The 14,674-nt window shown below is 40.6% G+C and overlaps 1 protein-coding gene across 1 annotated transcript in view; it reads right to left on the reverse strand.

The window, feature by feature from the left end:
• SUSD1 (sushi domain containing 1) overlaps positions 1–14,674 on the reverse strand; it is a 124,741-nt gene that overhangs the window by 31,217 nt on the left and 78,850 nt on the right. Inside the window, exons 11-12 of the mRNA XM_045882928.2 lie at positions 4,043–4,134; positions 2,617–2,803 (exon numbers count right to left, since the gene is read on the reverse strand). Of these exons, the coding sequence (XP_045738884.1) occupies positions 2,617–2,803; positions 4,043–4,134 (279 nt within the window). The remainder of the gene's footprint in view (positions 1–2,616; positions 2,804–4,042; positions 4,135–14,674) is intronic.

The following is a 14,674-nucleotide window of genomic DNA, read 5'->3' on the forward strand; positions in this document are numbered from 1 at the left end:
ATAACACCCGGGGGCCCCTCAAGGCTTGTGCTATGTGGCAGCACTGTCTTTATGTCTCTGCCTTTGAGGAGGTATTTTAGGAGGGGAGAAAGAAAATAAACAAGTACATTAAAAAATGCTGCAAGTTCTGACAACAAGTTCTGTGACGAAATTCACACAGCACACATGGCTAGAGAGGGATGGGGTGGAGATGGAGATTATTTGTGCAAGGACAGGAGGGAGAGCTCCTCTAAGGTAATGACATCTGAGCAGAGACCCGGATGATTACAAAGAAGCCACATGCACAGAGTGCCCCAGGAAGAGCAAACAGTAGATGGAAAGGCCTGGATGCACTAACAGGTTTGACCCGTCTGAGGAGGGCAGGGAGGCAGCAGATGCTTAGTGAGAAAGGGGGAGAGTAGAGGAGATGAAGTCAGTGAGGAAGGTGGGGGTCAGGAAGCTGGGTTCTATTCTAATGTTAATACAAACTCACTGGACAATTTTCAGCTGGGGATGACATGTTCTCCTACGCATTTTTAAAAAAATCACTCTGACGCTTGAGTGGTCTTTTTAAAGTTATGGTCTTCACCGTAATTTGGGGGGAGGGGGCGGGAGATTGACAGGCACCCACGAAAGCAGAAAGACCAGTAAGAAAGCTACCGCAGGAGTCCAAACGAGAGGTGGCTGGCTTGGATAGGCTGCTTTGTAGGGAAGAGGAAGGTGGGGAGAAGTAGTTGGATACAGAATATATTTTAGAAAGAAGCCAATGGGGCTTGTTGACAGATTAGAAGTCGGGGTGGGGGGGGAGGAGGAGGGGCATAGAATCTCTTTGGCCTGAGTAACGAGTGAATAGGAATGCCAATACCCAAGACAGAGAAGCCTGGGTGGAAAATGGCTTTGGAGGTGACAGAAGAGTTGACAAATCAAAATCCTCTTGGACTTGTCTATTGGGCATGCAAGAGATGATTAAGAGATGTTTAAAAGATGACTGGATATATGAGTGTAGAGCTCAGGGGAGAGTCTGGGACTAGGATACATATTTGGGAATCCTCAGCATACAGGCAATACTTATAGTCAGGAGACTGGTATCGGCAGAAGGGGTGGCTAATGAAAAAGGAACAGAAGCAGGCAGAGAGGACATCTATAAAAGAGGACAGAGCCAGCAAGGAAGACTGAGGAGGAGGAGCCAGCAAGGCAGGAGGACCCAAAAGCCAAGCGAAACGGTGTTTCAAGAAGGAGGGGATGGGGGGGTGGGAGGACGGGTTAGCCCGGTGGTGGGTATTGAGGAGGGCACGTTCTGCACGGAGCACTGGGTGTTATGCACAAACAATGAATCATGGAACACTACATCTAAAACTAATGATGTCATGTATGGGGATTAACATAAGAATTAAAAAAATAAATAAAAAATAATAATAATAAAAAAAAAAAAAGAAGGAGGGGATGTCAGCTGCTGTGGAGGGGGGTGGGGAATCAGAACAAACAAAACTGCCCAGTAGATTTTTTAAGATGAAGACACTTCCAGTAAAGCAGTGTGGACAGGACAACTGCCGTCGGATTGGAACCGGTTAAAGGGAGAACAGGAAATAAGGACGCAGAGCCTACATAACAGACACTTCTTTTAAGGAGTTTTACTGTAAAGGGGATGCTGAAAGAAGTAGCTGGAGGGAATATGGGATCAAAGGAAACGTGTTTCTTGTTTCCTCATTTTAATTTAATTTTTTTTATTTTTTTATTTTTCTAGATTTTATTTATTTATTCATTAGAGACAGAGAGAGAGAGAGGCAGAGGGAGAAGCAGGCTCCCTGCCGAGCAGGGAGCCCGATGCGGGACTCGATCCCAGGACCCTGAGATCATGACCTGAGCCGAAGGCAGACGCTTAACCATCTGAGCCACCCAGGCGCCCCTCCTCATTTCAATTTTAAAAAAGGAGATACTACGACATGCTCATGCAGTGTTGGCACTATTTCTCTGTTGGGGGGACATGATGATTAGGCAGGAAAGGATGGGGTCCAACGCACCTGAGGGTGGCGGTCGCCTGAGGAGTGGAGACAGGAGAGAAGACAGAATACATGGTTCTGCATGCAGGTAGCAAGGGGAGACTTGGGAGAGGCAAGTCCTCATCTGATTACTTCTAATTGCTCAGTGAAGTCAGAAACAAGAAGCTAATACTCTGAGTATTAGCTCAGAGTGGGGGAGGGGCAGGAGGAGGGGGGAGCACCCCAGATTTGAGAGGACAAGAGAAAATGACTGGAAAATGAATTTGCTAGGGGGCCAAAGTGGGACTGCCAATCACTTTTCCCTGAGAATAACTGACTCTGGAGGCACTTGTGACAACATGACAATCACACGTACCTGAGAAACCGTAATGAGAGCCTTTTAGGTATGAAATATGTTAAATATTCCAAATATCCCAAAGGAATGTACCCAGCACTCATGGCTTTAATTCGTGTTACTATTTTGTCTCGACTATCTTTCTAAGAAAGAAAACATGACAGTCACAACCACAGGGCCCTTGCATCCTCTCGCTCTTCAGGTTCACTGAATGACAGGAAGCAGTGGTGTTCCTCTTCATCTGGGCCCACCTACAGCTCTGTGGTGACCTCATTCCTTCAGATGCTGCCATTCAAGACTTACCTGTAATCTGGGTTGTCAGGGAGAGGACCACGGGAAGCTGAGAAGACCAAGCGTGGACGCTGATGCTGTAGTTGGTACCCGGACGCAGGTCCAAGCACATCTCAGGAGCCTGGCTCCTGGCAGTGATATTAAAGATCATCTCCTGGGCAAATTCCTTCTGATACCATCTCTGGCCCCGAATGTGGAACTGAAACAGAAAAGTTCACTAAGTGAAGGGCTAACTTGAGGAAGCCTCCAAATGCCTGGATACTTCCCCTTTCTCACGAGCCATCTTGCCCTCGACTCTAAAGTTCCTTCACCACAGAACAGTAGGCAAATCTTAGAGTCGTCACACCCTAAGCACCATCGTTACAATATATCAGTACAATAAAAATATTTTTAAATCAAAATGTACAAAAGGCCGAAGTCCCAGTGCTAACAATGTTCTCGTTCTTGTTCTCACATCTACGACGCACAACGCTGAAACGTCTGTGGGCAGGAGCAAGGCCACAGAACATTTCCTACAAAGAAAATGAGGAATCTGAACTAAGGCTTCCCCAAAGCAGGACCTGAGTGAGGATACTCCTAGCTGGCCTGGTTAAAGCTCAGCAGGGCTTTTCTCCTCGGCCTGCCCCCTTCTTCTTCTTCTTCTTCTTTTTTTTTTTTAACAATGCATTTTTTATTTTGTGAACACAGTATTTGCAATGTGACGGCCATACACCTTCCAATCTTGCTATTCATTTTACAACACTTGAGGTTTAACTGGACGACCCTGGATCTAGGCAAGCCACAGTGTCTTCAGGATCACAGAGCAACTTTTGACAGTTTAATGTGGAACCAAACTGAATCAAAATAGGAGCTATTTATACATGAAGCAGCATTTAATGCTTCATATAAAGCAATGCATATTTTTTTAAAAGTTAAAATGCATATTATCTACATAGATGTGCCTGCCCCCTTCTGACATTCTCCACACTTTCCTGTAACATCCCAGCACCTGGCCCAAGAGACACACTTCTCTGCCCACTTAATTTCTTCTAGTAGCAGCTCATCCCATGGTCTTTACCTTCCTTACTCACAACCACAATAGCTTCGAAAGTTCCCCCTGACTCTCTAGACACGTGCAGACCCTGGTCAGAGACACTGGACTGAAGAGACACACACAGGCAAAAGCCATGGGTTCCTTCCACGGATACTGTGTGGACATCAGCTCTGCATCAGGCTATGTGCACAAAGTAATTCGCATGGCTTACTCAGCAATCCCCAAAGTCTCTCTCTTCAAATACGTAGTAGAAGTGCCCATTTTCTTGCTTTTTCTTGCAATTCTTACCATAAATCTGCCATTGATAATAACAGCTACATAAGTAGATTTTTAGGTTTGCTGATATTTTTTTTAATTTCCCACACTAGACAACATCTATACATAGAGTAACGTTCGGTAACTTACTGAATACATCTCCTCTGTATCAGCAGTCTTTGTACTTCTCCATCTCAAGCAGGTTTCATTAAATATTGAAATGTTACCGATGATCTGTTTTACTGCAGGGGGGAAAGAATGAGAAATCAACTTACACTCGATACAAACATACTACCTTTCATACAGCATGGAACTCTTGATCTTGGGGTTGTGAGTCAGAGTCCCATGTTGGGTGTAGGGATTACTTAAAAAATAAAATCTTTTTAAAATTACTAACTTTTTTTTTAAAGACTTATTTATTTGAGAGAGAGAGAGAGAGAAAGAGAGCATTCACATGTCGGGGGAGGGGCAGAGAGAGAGAGATCACAACCTGAGCCAAAACCAAGAGTCGAATGCTTAACCAACTATACCACCCAGGCACCCCCCAAAAATACTACCTTTTAATTAAATCATATACATGGGATGATTTCAGCAGTATTTTATTTATTTTTAAAGATTTTATTTATTTATTTGAAAGAGAGAGACACAGTGAGAGAGGGAACACAAGCAGGGGGAGTGGGAGAGGGAGAAACAGGCTTCCCGAGGAGCAGGGAGCCCAATGCAGGGCTCGATCCCAGGACCTTGGGATCATGACCTGAGCTGAAGGCAGGTGCTTAACGACTGAGCCACCCAGGCATCCCATTTCAGGAGTATTTTGATTTAGAAATTAGTGGTAGCAGCACTTTTACATTTATGTAAACGCAGTCCTGATAAAAGATTTAAAATCAAAATGTACCTAATCAGAGGACCCCTCTTAAAAATTACTTAAATCCAGTCACTGCAAACTCCTCTGGTTTACTAACCTAAAACTGCAACTCAGCCTTGGACAACCTCATTTATATAAATAAGTATCAATTTCAAATTCTGAGCTGGGAGCAACACTTCAGCAGAGAACTGAAAAGTGCTCTTTGAAGAACTGAAAAAGATTTGCTAAGAAGTTTCACAGCAGGGGTACCTGGGTGGCTCAGTCAGTTGAGCATCCGATTCTTGGTTTCAGCTCAGGTCATGATCTCAGGGTCCTGAGACTGAGCCCTGCATCAGGCTCCCCACTCAGCGGGGAGTCTGCTGGAGATTCTCTCCCCCTGCCCCTCCCCCTACTCAAGTTCTCTCTCTCTCTAAAATAACTAAATAAATCTTTTTTAAAAAGCTTCATAGCGGGCACCTGGGTGGCTCAGTTGGTTAAGCGACTGCCTTCGGCTCAGGTCATGATCCTGGAGTCCCTGGATCGAGTCCCGCATCGGGCTCCCTGCTCGGCAGGGAGTCTGCTTCTCCCTCTCCCACTCCCCGTTTGTGTTCCCTCTCTTGCTGTGTCTTTCTCTGTCAAATAAATAAATAAAATCTTTAAAAAAAAAAAAAAGCTTCATAGCAACACTGCAATAATTAATAAATGATAAAGACAACTCCCAGGGCGCCTGGGTGGCTCAGTTGGTTAAGCCACTGCCTTCGGCTCAGGTCATGATCCTGGAGTCCCTGGATCGAGTCCCGCATCAGGCTCCCCGCTCAGCAGGGAGTCTGCTTCTCCCTCTGACCCTCCCCCTTCTCATGCTCTCTCTCTCATTCTCTCTCTCAAATAAATAAATAAAATCTTTAAAAAAAAAAAAAAAAAAAGACAACTCCCAAAGCACATGAAAAAAGAAGTCTCATGGGAGCCAATCCTTTATTGTGTAAGCCCTTGGCCTGACAGGTTTCTATGAATGAAGCCATGTTGGTAGATGGGACCCTTCTTTATGGATTGGGCAGCTTTGCCCAGAGGAAACCTGTTCCACAGGTCACAAGCTGTACTTCAAATGCTGTAAGACAGAGTAGATAAGAAAGTACATGTGATTCAGAATAATGCAATCTCACCATTGGGTACAGAAGGTTTTTGAGATAAGTAGCAGTGGTCCAAGGAACCTTATGTTTATAAAACTTTCAAAACCAATAACCTCGGGGCACCTGAGTGGCTCAGTCAGTTAAGCATTTGCCTTCACCTCAGGTCATGATCCTGGGGTCCTGGGATCGAGTCCCACGTCAGGATCCCTGCTCAGCGGAGAGTTTGCTTTTCCCTCTCTCTCTCCCCCACCCACTGCCCATGCTCTCTCTCTCACACACGCCCCCTCAAATAAATAAAATCTTTAAAAAAACAAAAACAAAAAACCTCAATACTATTTAAACAGTTCCAGGGGAGGGATGGTGGAAAATTAATTAATTAGTTAATAATTAAATAAACAGTTCCAGACCATATAAAAAGGTGGAAAGTTTCCCAATTTATTCAAGATGACTAGATAACCCACAACAACGCCAAAACTGTGCAAGGATAGCGCAATTACTAAACACACTGTGCCAAACTCACTCATTAATATAAATGCAAAAATAAAATATTAGCGAATAGAAGTCAGCAGTACATTCAAAGAACAATACACTGTGACAAAAGAAGATTTCTTCCAGGAATACAGAGATGATCATTATTGGAAAAGCTATTAATAGATTAAAAGGGAAAAGCCATATGGTTACTCTTATAACCATAATGGTTAATACATTTAATATACATTCCTGACTAAAAATCTTAGTCAACTAGGATTTAATTTGATAGAAATGTCTTAACTTAAAAGAGTGTTTATCAGAAACCACCACCCTGGGTAGTAAAACAACGAGGCAATTTCTAGTAAAGTTGAGAACAATACAAGGATGCATGTTCTCATAGCTATTATTTAGCATTAGCTAGAAGATTCTAGACAACATGGAAAGAGGTGAGAACAAAATGAGCTATAAATCCAGGAAGAAAGGGAACAAATGTAACCACTGCCAGTAACTCTAACAGAATCCACTGAAAAACAAATATGAAATAGTTTGAAAGCAATATTAAAACAAATACAAACAACGGGACTTCGGCAAAGCATACCCAAATACAAGAACATAGAAAAACTAGTGGTTTTTGATGTATCTGAAAGAACAAGTATGGTAGGCTGAAAATGTGCCCCCCCCCCAAATGTCCACATCCATCTGTGACCATGTTACCTTACATGGCAGAAGGACTTCGCGACTTCGCAATGTGATTAAGACAGGGAGATTATCCAGCATTATCTAGATGAGCCTATTGTAGTGACCACAGTCCTTATAAGAGAGAAACAAAAAGATCAGGGTTGGAGAGCCGATTTAAGGACAAAAGTAGCAGTTAAGCCAAGGAGCTTCAAAAATGGAGAATGGGGCCACAAGACAAGGAATGTAGATGGGATCTAGAAACTGGAAAGGACAAAGAAATGGATTTTCTTTCCCAGCCTACAGAATGAAGACAGGTCTGCTGCCACAGTAATTTTAACACAGTGGAACTGTTTCAGATTTCTGACCTCTAGAAGTATAATAAATTCACATTGTTTTAAGCCCCTAAATTTGCCGTAATTTGTCATACTAGCAATAGGAAACTGAAACAACAAATAAAATACAACAAAAAGGCACAGCACCCAGCCATTGCAGTGCACTGCTCCCAGCCACCAGGTGCACAGCTGCCTCCCTCCACACACTGCACCCAGCCTCATGCCCCAAGCAGCCCCAGCTTGCAGCCCCCAGCTACTGCAGCACTTCGGGGCATCCAGCAGAGGACTAGTGACCCAGCGCCAATTTTGCTAATACCACCTCCTGCTCTCAAGTTCCCCAGCAGGCACGCCTATGCTGCCTGGGTCCCACTAACACCACAGAGAGCAAACACAGCCCACAACAGGCAGAGAGTCAGTGCAGACAACTACACTGAAAGAAAAGAAACTCAGACACAACAGCAGGCTACACACATAGCAACACACAGAGGATACTCTCCTGGAGTGCCAGGTTCTGGTGAACAGGCGACACTGCACTGCAGGGTACTCCAAGACCTCTTCTTCATAAAGTCACTACTTTCAAGAGTATAAGACATAGCTGACTTCCTTAACACACAGAAACAGACACAGAGAGGCAGACAAAATGAGGAGACAGAGAAATTTATCCCAAATGAAAGGAGAGGACAAAGCCACGGCCAGAGATCTAAGCAAAACAGATATAAGTAACATGCCTGATAGAGAATTTAAAGCAATGATCCTAAGGATACTCACTGGACTTAAGCAAAGAGTGGAAGACATGAGTGAGACCCTTAAGGCAGAGATAAGGAATGACATAGCAGAGATAAAGACCTCAATAAATGAAATGAGAAACACATTTGATGGAATGAACAGCAGAATGGAAGAAATAAAGGAACAAATTAGTGACCTAGAAGACAGAGTAAAGGGAAGTAACCAAGCTGAACAAAAGAGAGAAAAAAGAATTATGCAAAATGGGATTAAACTTAGGGAACTCAGTGACTCCATCATATGTAATGACATTTGTGTCACAGGAGTCCCAGAAGAAGAAGAGAGAGAAAGGGGACAGAGAATTTATTTGAAGAAATAATAACTTGACACACCTGGGTGGCTCAGTTGGTAAAGCATCTGCCTCTGGCTTGGATCATGATCCCAGGATCTTGGGATTGAGCCCCATATCAGGCTCCCTGCTCAGTGGGGAGTCTACTTCTCCTTCTCCCTCCATCCCTCCCCCTGCTCATGCTCTCTCACTCACTCTCTCTCAAATAAATAAATAAATAATCTTAAAGAAAGAAAGAAAGGAAAAAAGAAAAAAGAACAGAAAAGAAAAGAAAAGAAATAGTAACTGAAAGCATCTGCCTTCGGCTCAGGTCATGATCCCAGGGTCCTGGGATCGAGCCCCACGTTGGGCTCCCTGCTCGGTGGGAAGCCTGTTTCTCCCTCTCCCACTCCCCCTGCTTGTGTTCCCTCTCTTGCTGTATCTCTCTCTGTCAAATAAATAAATAAAATCTTAAAAAAAAAAAAAGAAAGAAGGAATAACTGGAAAATTCCCTAATCTGGGGAATGAAACAGATATGCAGATCCAGGAGGCACAGAGAACTCCAATCAAAATCAACAAAAGCAGACCCACACCAAGACATATTGTAATTAAATAGCAAAATATAGTGATAAAGAAAAAAAATTTAAAGCAACAACAAAAAAGAAGAAGAGGGGCGCCTAGGTGGCTCAGTCGTTAAGCGTCTGCCTTCGGCTCAGGTCATGGTCCCAGGGTCCTGGGATCAAGCCCCGCATCGGGCTCCCTGCTCGGTGGGAAGCCTGCTTCTCCCTCTCCCACTCCCCCTGCTTGTGTTCCCTCTCTTGCTGTCTCTCTCTGTCAAATAAATAAATAAAATCTTTAAAAAAAAGAAAAAGAAGAAGAAGAAGAAGAAGATGACAGTAACTTACAAGGGAAAATTCATAATGTTGCAGGAGATTTTTCGAGAGAAACTTTGAAGGCTGAAAGGCAGTGGCATGATATATTCAAAGTGCAGAATGGGAACAGTCTGCAGCAAAAAATACTCTATCCAAAAAGCTATCATTCAGAATAGAAAGAGAGATAAAGAGTTTCCCAGACAAACAAAAACTAAAGGAGCTTGTGACCACTAAATCATCCCTGAAAAAAATATTAAAGGGGATTCTTTGAGTGGAAAGGAAACCAAAAGTGACAGTATAAAGGTAGGAAACACAAAAGCAGTAAAAATGAATATTTCTATAAAAAATGAGTCAAAGAACTCACAAAATAAAACAATGTAATATATAATAACATATTTCTAAAACATGGAGAGAGGAGAAAAGACTGGATTCAAACTTGAGCGACCATCAACTTAATATAGACTACTATAGGCAGAAGACATTATATACAAACCTAATGGTAACCATATATCAAAAACCATAATAAACATGCAAAGAATAAAGAGGAAGAAACCCAACTATATTACTAAAGAAAACCAGTAAACCGAGAAAGAGAGAAGAAAGTATCAGAGAAAAACTTTAGAAACAACAAAAAACAAATAAAATGGCAATAAATACATATCTTTCAATAATTACTTTGAATGTAAATGGACTAAACACTTTAATCAAAAGACATATGGTGACAGAATGAATTAAAAAAAACCAAAACACCATCTTTTTGCTGCCTACAAGAGACTCATTTCAGACCTAAAGACACCTGCAGATTGAAAGTAAAGGGATGGAGAAACATCTATCATGCAAATGGATATCAAAAGAAAGCCAGAGTAGCAAGATTTATATCAGACAAAATAGACTTTAAAACAAAGACTATAGGGTGCCTGGATGGCTCAGTCGTTAAGCGTCTGCCTTCGGCTCAGGTCATGATCCCAGGGTCCTGGGATCGAGTCCCGCATCAGGCTCCCTGCTTGGCAGGAAGTCTGCTTCTCCCTCTCCCACTCCCCCTGCTTGTGTTCCTGCTCTTGCTATCTCTCTGTTAAATAAATAAATAAAATCTTTAAATAAAAATAAAAATAATAATTAAAAAAAAAAAACAAAAAAAACCACAAAGACTATAATAAGAGACAAAGAAGGAAACTGTATAATAATAAAGGGGACAATCCAACAAGACGATTTAACAATTGTAAATATTTATGCACCCAACATGGGAGCACCCAAATACATGAAACAGTTACTAATAGACATAAAGGAGCTAATCAATAATAATACAATAATAGTAAAGGACTTTAACACCCCACTTACATCAATAGACAGATCATCTAAATAGAAAATCAACAAGGAAACAGTGGCTTTGATTGACACACTGGAATAGATGGATTTAAGAGATATATTCAGAACATTCCATACTAAAACAACAGAGTACACATTCTTTGCAAGTGCACATGGAACATTCTCCAGAATAGATGACATATTAGGCCACATAACCAGCCTCAACAAATTCAAAAACACTAAGTCATACCATGCATCTTTTCTGACCACAATGCTATGAAACTAGAAGTCAACTGTAAGAAAAAATCTGGAAATACCACAAATACATGGAGGTTAAATAACATGCCACTAAACAATGAATGGGTCAATGAGGAAATAAAAGAAGAAATAAAAAAGCACATGGAAACAAATGAAAATGAAAACACAAAGGTCCAAAACCTTTGGGATGCAGCCAAAGTGATTCTAAGAGGGAAGTTTATAGCAATATAGACCTACAAGAAAAACCTCATATAAACAACCTAACCTTACACCTAAAGGAGCTAGAAAAAGAACAACAAACAAAACCTAAAAGCAAGAGAAGGAAGGAAATAAAGATGAGAGCACAGGGCGCCTGGGTAGCTCAGTCAGTTAAGTGTCTGACTCTTGATTTCAGCTCAGGTTATGATCTCAGGGTTGTGAGACTGAGCCCCATGTTGGGCTCCACACTCGGCATGGATCCTGCTTAAGATTCTCTCTCTCTTCCTTTGCCCCTCCCCCCTGCTCATGTGTGCTCACTCTCTCTCTTGCTCTTTCATTCTCTCTCTCTCTTAAAAATTTTTTAAAAATTAAAATAAAAATGAGAGCAGAAATAAAGATATAAAAACAACAACAATAACAACAACAAAAAAACCTCCATAATAGAACAGATCAATGAAACCAGGAGCTGGTTCTCGGGGGGGAAAAATTTTTGATAAACCTCTAGCCAAGTTTATCAAGAAAAAAAGAGAAATGACTTAAATAAATAAAATCACAAATGAGAGAGGAGAAATAGTAACCAACACCATCAAAATACAAACAGTTGGAAGAGAATATTATGAAAAACTATATGCCAATAAATTGGACAACCTAGAAGAAATGGATAAATTCCTAGAAATATGTAAACTACCACAACTTTGAACAGACCAATAACCAGCCAAGAAATTGAATCAGTAATCAAAAAGCTCCCAAAAAACAAAAGTCCAGGACCAGATGGCTTCATAAGTAAATTCTACCAAACATTTAAAGACAAATTAATACTTGTTCTTCTCAACCTCTTCCAAAAAGAAGAAAAGGAAGGAAAAGTTCCAAATTCATTCTATGAAGCCAGTATCAACCTGATATCAAAACTGGATAAAGACACCACTAAGAAAGACAACTAAAGGCCAATATCCCTGATGAACATAGATGCAAAAATCCTCAACAAAAGGCATTGCTTCTGGGAAAGAAGATGATTAAATGGAAAGAACTGGTGTCCTGTGGAGACTAAGCAGTGATGGGAAAAAAAGCAAGAGGGGAATGCAAGATCCTACAAAGCAAAGGAGAACCCCAAAATAAAAGAATATACCATTCATTCCCACTCTCACCAAAAAACAACAAAAATATCCTTTAAAGGCACTGCACTTCATTAAATGACAGAAGAGGGCACTCTTAACCTAGAAATATTATTAACCATTCTAAACTACCAATTCTATGGAATTAATATACAGGGTCCTGGGATCGAGTCCCACATTGGGCTCCTTGCTCAGCAGGGAGCCTGCTTCTCCCTCTGTCTGCTGCTTCCCCTGCTTGTTCTTGCTCTCTCTCTGACAAATAAATAAAATCTTAAAAAAAAAATCTTAGTTTGTGAAAAACTCTACATTTTTTTTAAAATAATGCCCAAACAATAATTAACATACACACACACACAACAGTAACTCTGTAATACAATAAACTGAAATAAATGTCCTCAAATAAGCATTGTGGGGTATGAGGAAAACACCTCGAGTCAGAAATTCAAAAACTAAGAACAGAAATGGACACAAAGCAGGCAGGAAATGAAACAAAAGTGACTGAATTCGGGAAACAGAAGGAAAAGACAAATTCATACCAGAAATAAAGTCAAAATGTCATGGTACCCAAAGAAGGATAGATTAGAATAAAAAATTAATGAGGAAAATTGAAGAAAAACAGGAAAACAACCAAAAAGAATACAAATGATATTAAAAAGAAGTAAAAAGGAGCAAAAATCAAGTGGCTGAAATGGAATAAAAGCGAAGATCCAACATATGTATAATTAAAGTCTCTAAAGAAGAAAAACATTAAACAGAATTAATATTTAAAACTATAATCCAGGTTAAATCTACAGAAATAAAAAGATCTGAATATAAGTACTGAACGGGCCCACTGTATACCTGAGAAAGTTCATCCAGAATAATCAAACCTAAGACTTAGCCAAGTAAAACTATTATACTTTAAAGATTAAGAAAAAAAAAAATCCTCAGCATCTCCACTCAAATAAATAAATAAGATCCAAAGGCAAAAGAACTAAGTGGCATCAGACTTCTCAAAAGCTACATAAAAAGCAAGGCAACAAAAGAACTGAATTTTAAGATAACTCAAATCAAGAAATGTGAACAAAGAACTTTATATCCAGCCAAAACTATCTTTCAAGTATGAAGGCCCTTGAGACTTCTAAAATTTACATATATATATATATATATATATATATATATATATATATATATATGTACATACAGTATTCAACATATGCAAGATCTAACTATATGCTGTTTACTAGAGGAACTCCTAAAACAAAGTGCTTCAGAGAGACTAAATATAAAGTGATCGGAGCGCCTGGGTGGCTCAGTCCGTTAAGCGACTGCCTTCGGCTCAGGTCATGATCCCAGGGTCCTGGGATCGAGCCCCGCATCGGGCTCCTTGCTCTGCAGGAAGCCTGCTTCTCCCTCTCCCTCTGCTGTTCCCCCTGCTTGTGTTCCCTCTCTCTCTCTCTCTCTGTCAAATAAATAAATAAAATCTTCAAAAACAAAACAACAAAAATAAATAAAGTGATGGACAATAGCACAGCAGACAAATGCAAACCATATGAAAGTAGGGGTTGTAATCCCCACATAAGTAGAAGTCAAGCCAAAAAGCCTTTAATATGACAAAGAACAACACTTTTTAATGCAAAACGCCACAATTCACAATGAAGATAAAATGCAACCACCTTTATAAAGTAAAACAAAGCATAAGAAGGACTATAACAGGACGCCTGAGTGGCTCAGTCGGTTAAGCATCTTCCATCGGCTCAGGTCATGATTTCAGGGGTCCTGGGATCAAGTCCCTCATCAGGCTCCCGGCTCAACAGGGAATCTGCTTCTCCCTCTCCCTTTGCCCCTCCCCCCTGCTCATGTGTTCTCTCTCTGTCTCTCAAATAAATAAATAAAATCTTTCAAAAAAAAAAAAAGGAATATAATAAATATGGAAGAAGAAATTAATGATGTATTTGAGCAAGGGTCACCAACTTTTTTCTATAGAGGGTCAGAGAATAACCATTTAAGTAAAAACCTTCTCGGCCAGTTCTGTCACACAACTCAACTCCATCTTTGTAGCACAAAAGCAGCCACGGATGTTATGTAAACAAACGACTTCGCCTTTAGTGTCCAATAAAACTTTATTATAGAAAACAGGCGCCAGGCCTGATGTGGCTCCCGAGCCATAGCTGGCTAATCCCTGATGGAGATGGAGAAGAAAACAGTAGATCCAATTAATAGAATAAAACCTTGGCTTTTTGAAAATAATAAAACAGATGAACTGCTAGCTAACTTAATCTAGAAAAAAGGAAGAAAATACAAATAAAGGGAGAAATAATCATTGAAACAGAAGAAAATTCAAAAAGTTAAATGAAAGTACTTTGCAGACCACTCTGCAAATAAATTTGAATACACAGAGAAAATGGATAATTCCTAAGAAAATAGTTTGCCAAAACTGACCCCATTAAACTTAAAAAGTTTAAACAGACCATTTTCCATAGGGAAAAAAAAAAAACTGAGAAAGTTATCAAGGAACTATCCCCCAAAAAAGCCCCCATGCCTGGGCTGTTTTG

Source organism: Mirounga angustirostris, unplaced genomic scaffold (assembly GCF_029215605.1).
Source record: "Mirounga angustirostris isolate CCGP_5_RB_7025 unplaced genomic scaffold, mMirAng1.0.hap1 SCAF_15, whole genome shotgun sequence".
Taxonomy (NCBI): domain Eukaryota; kingdom Metazoa; phylum Chordata; class Mammalia; order Carnivora; family Phocidae; genus Mirounga; species Mirounga angustirostris.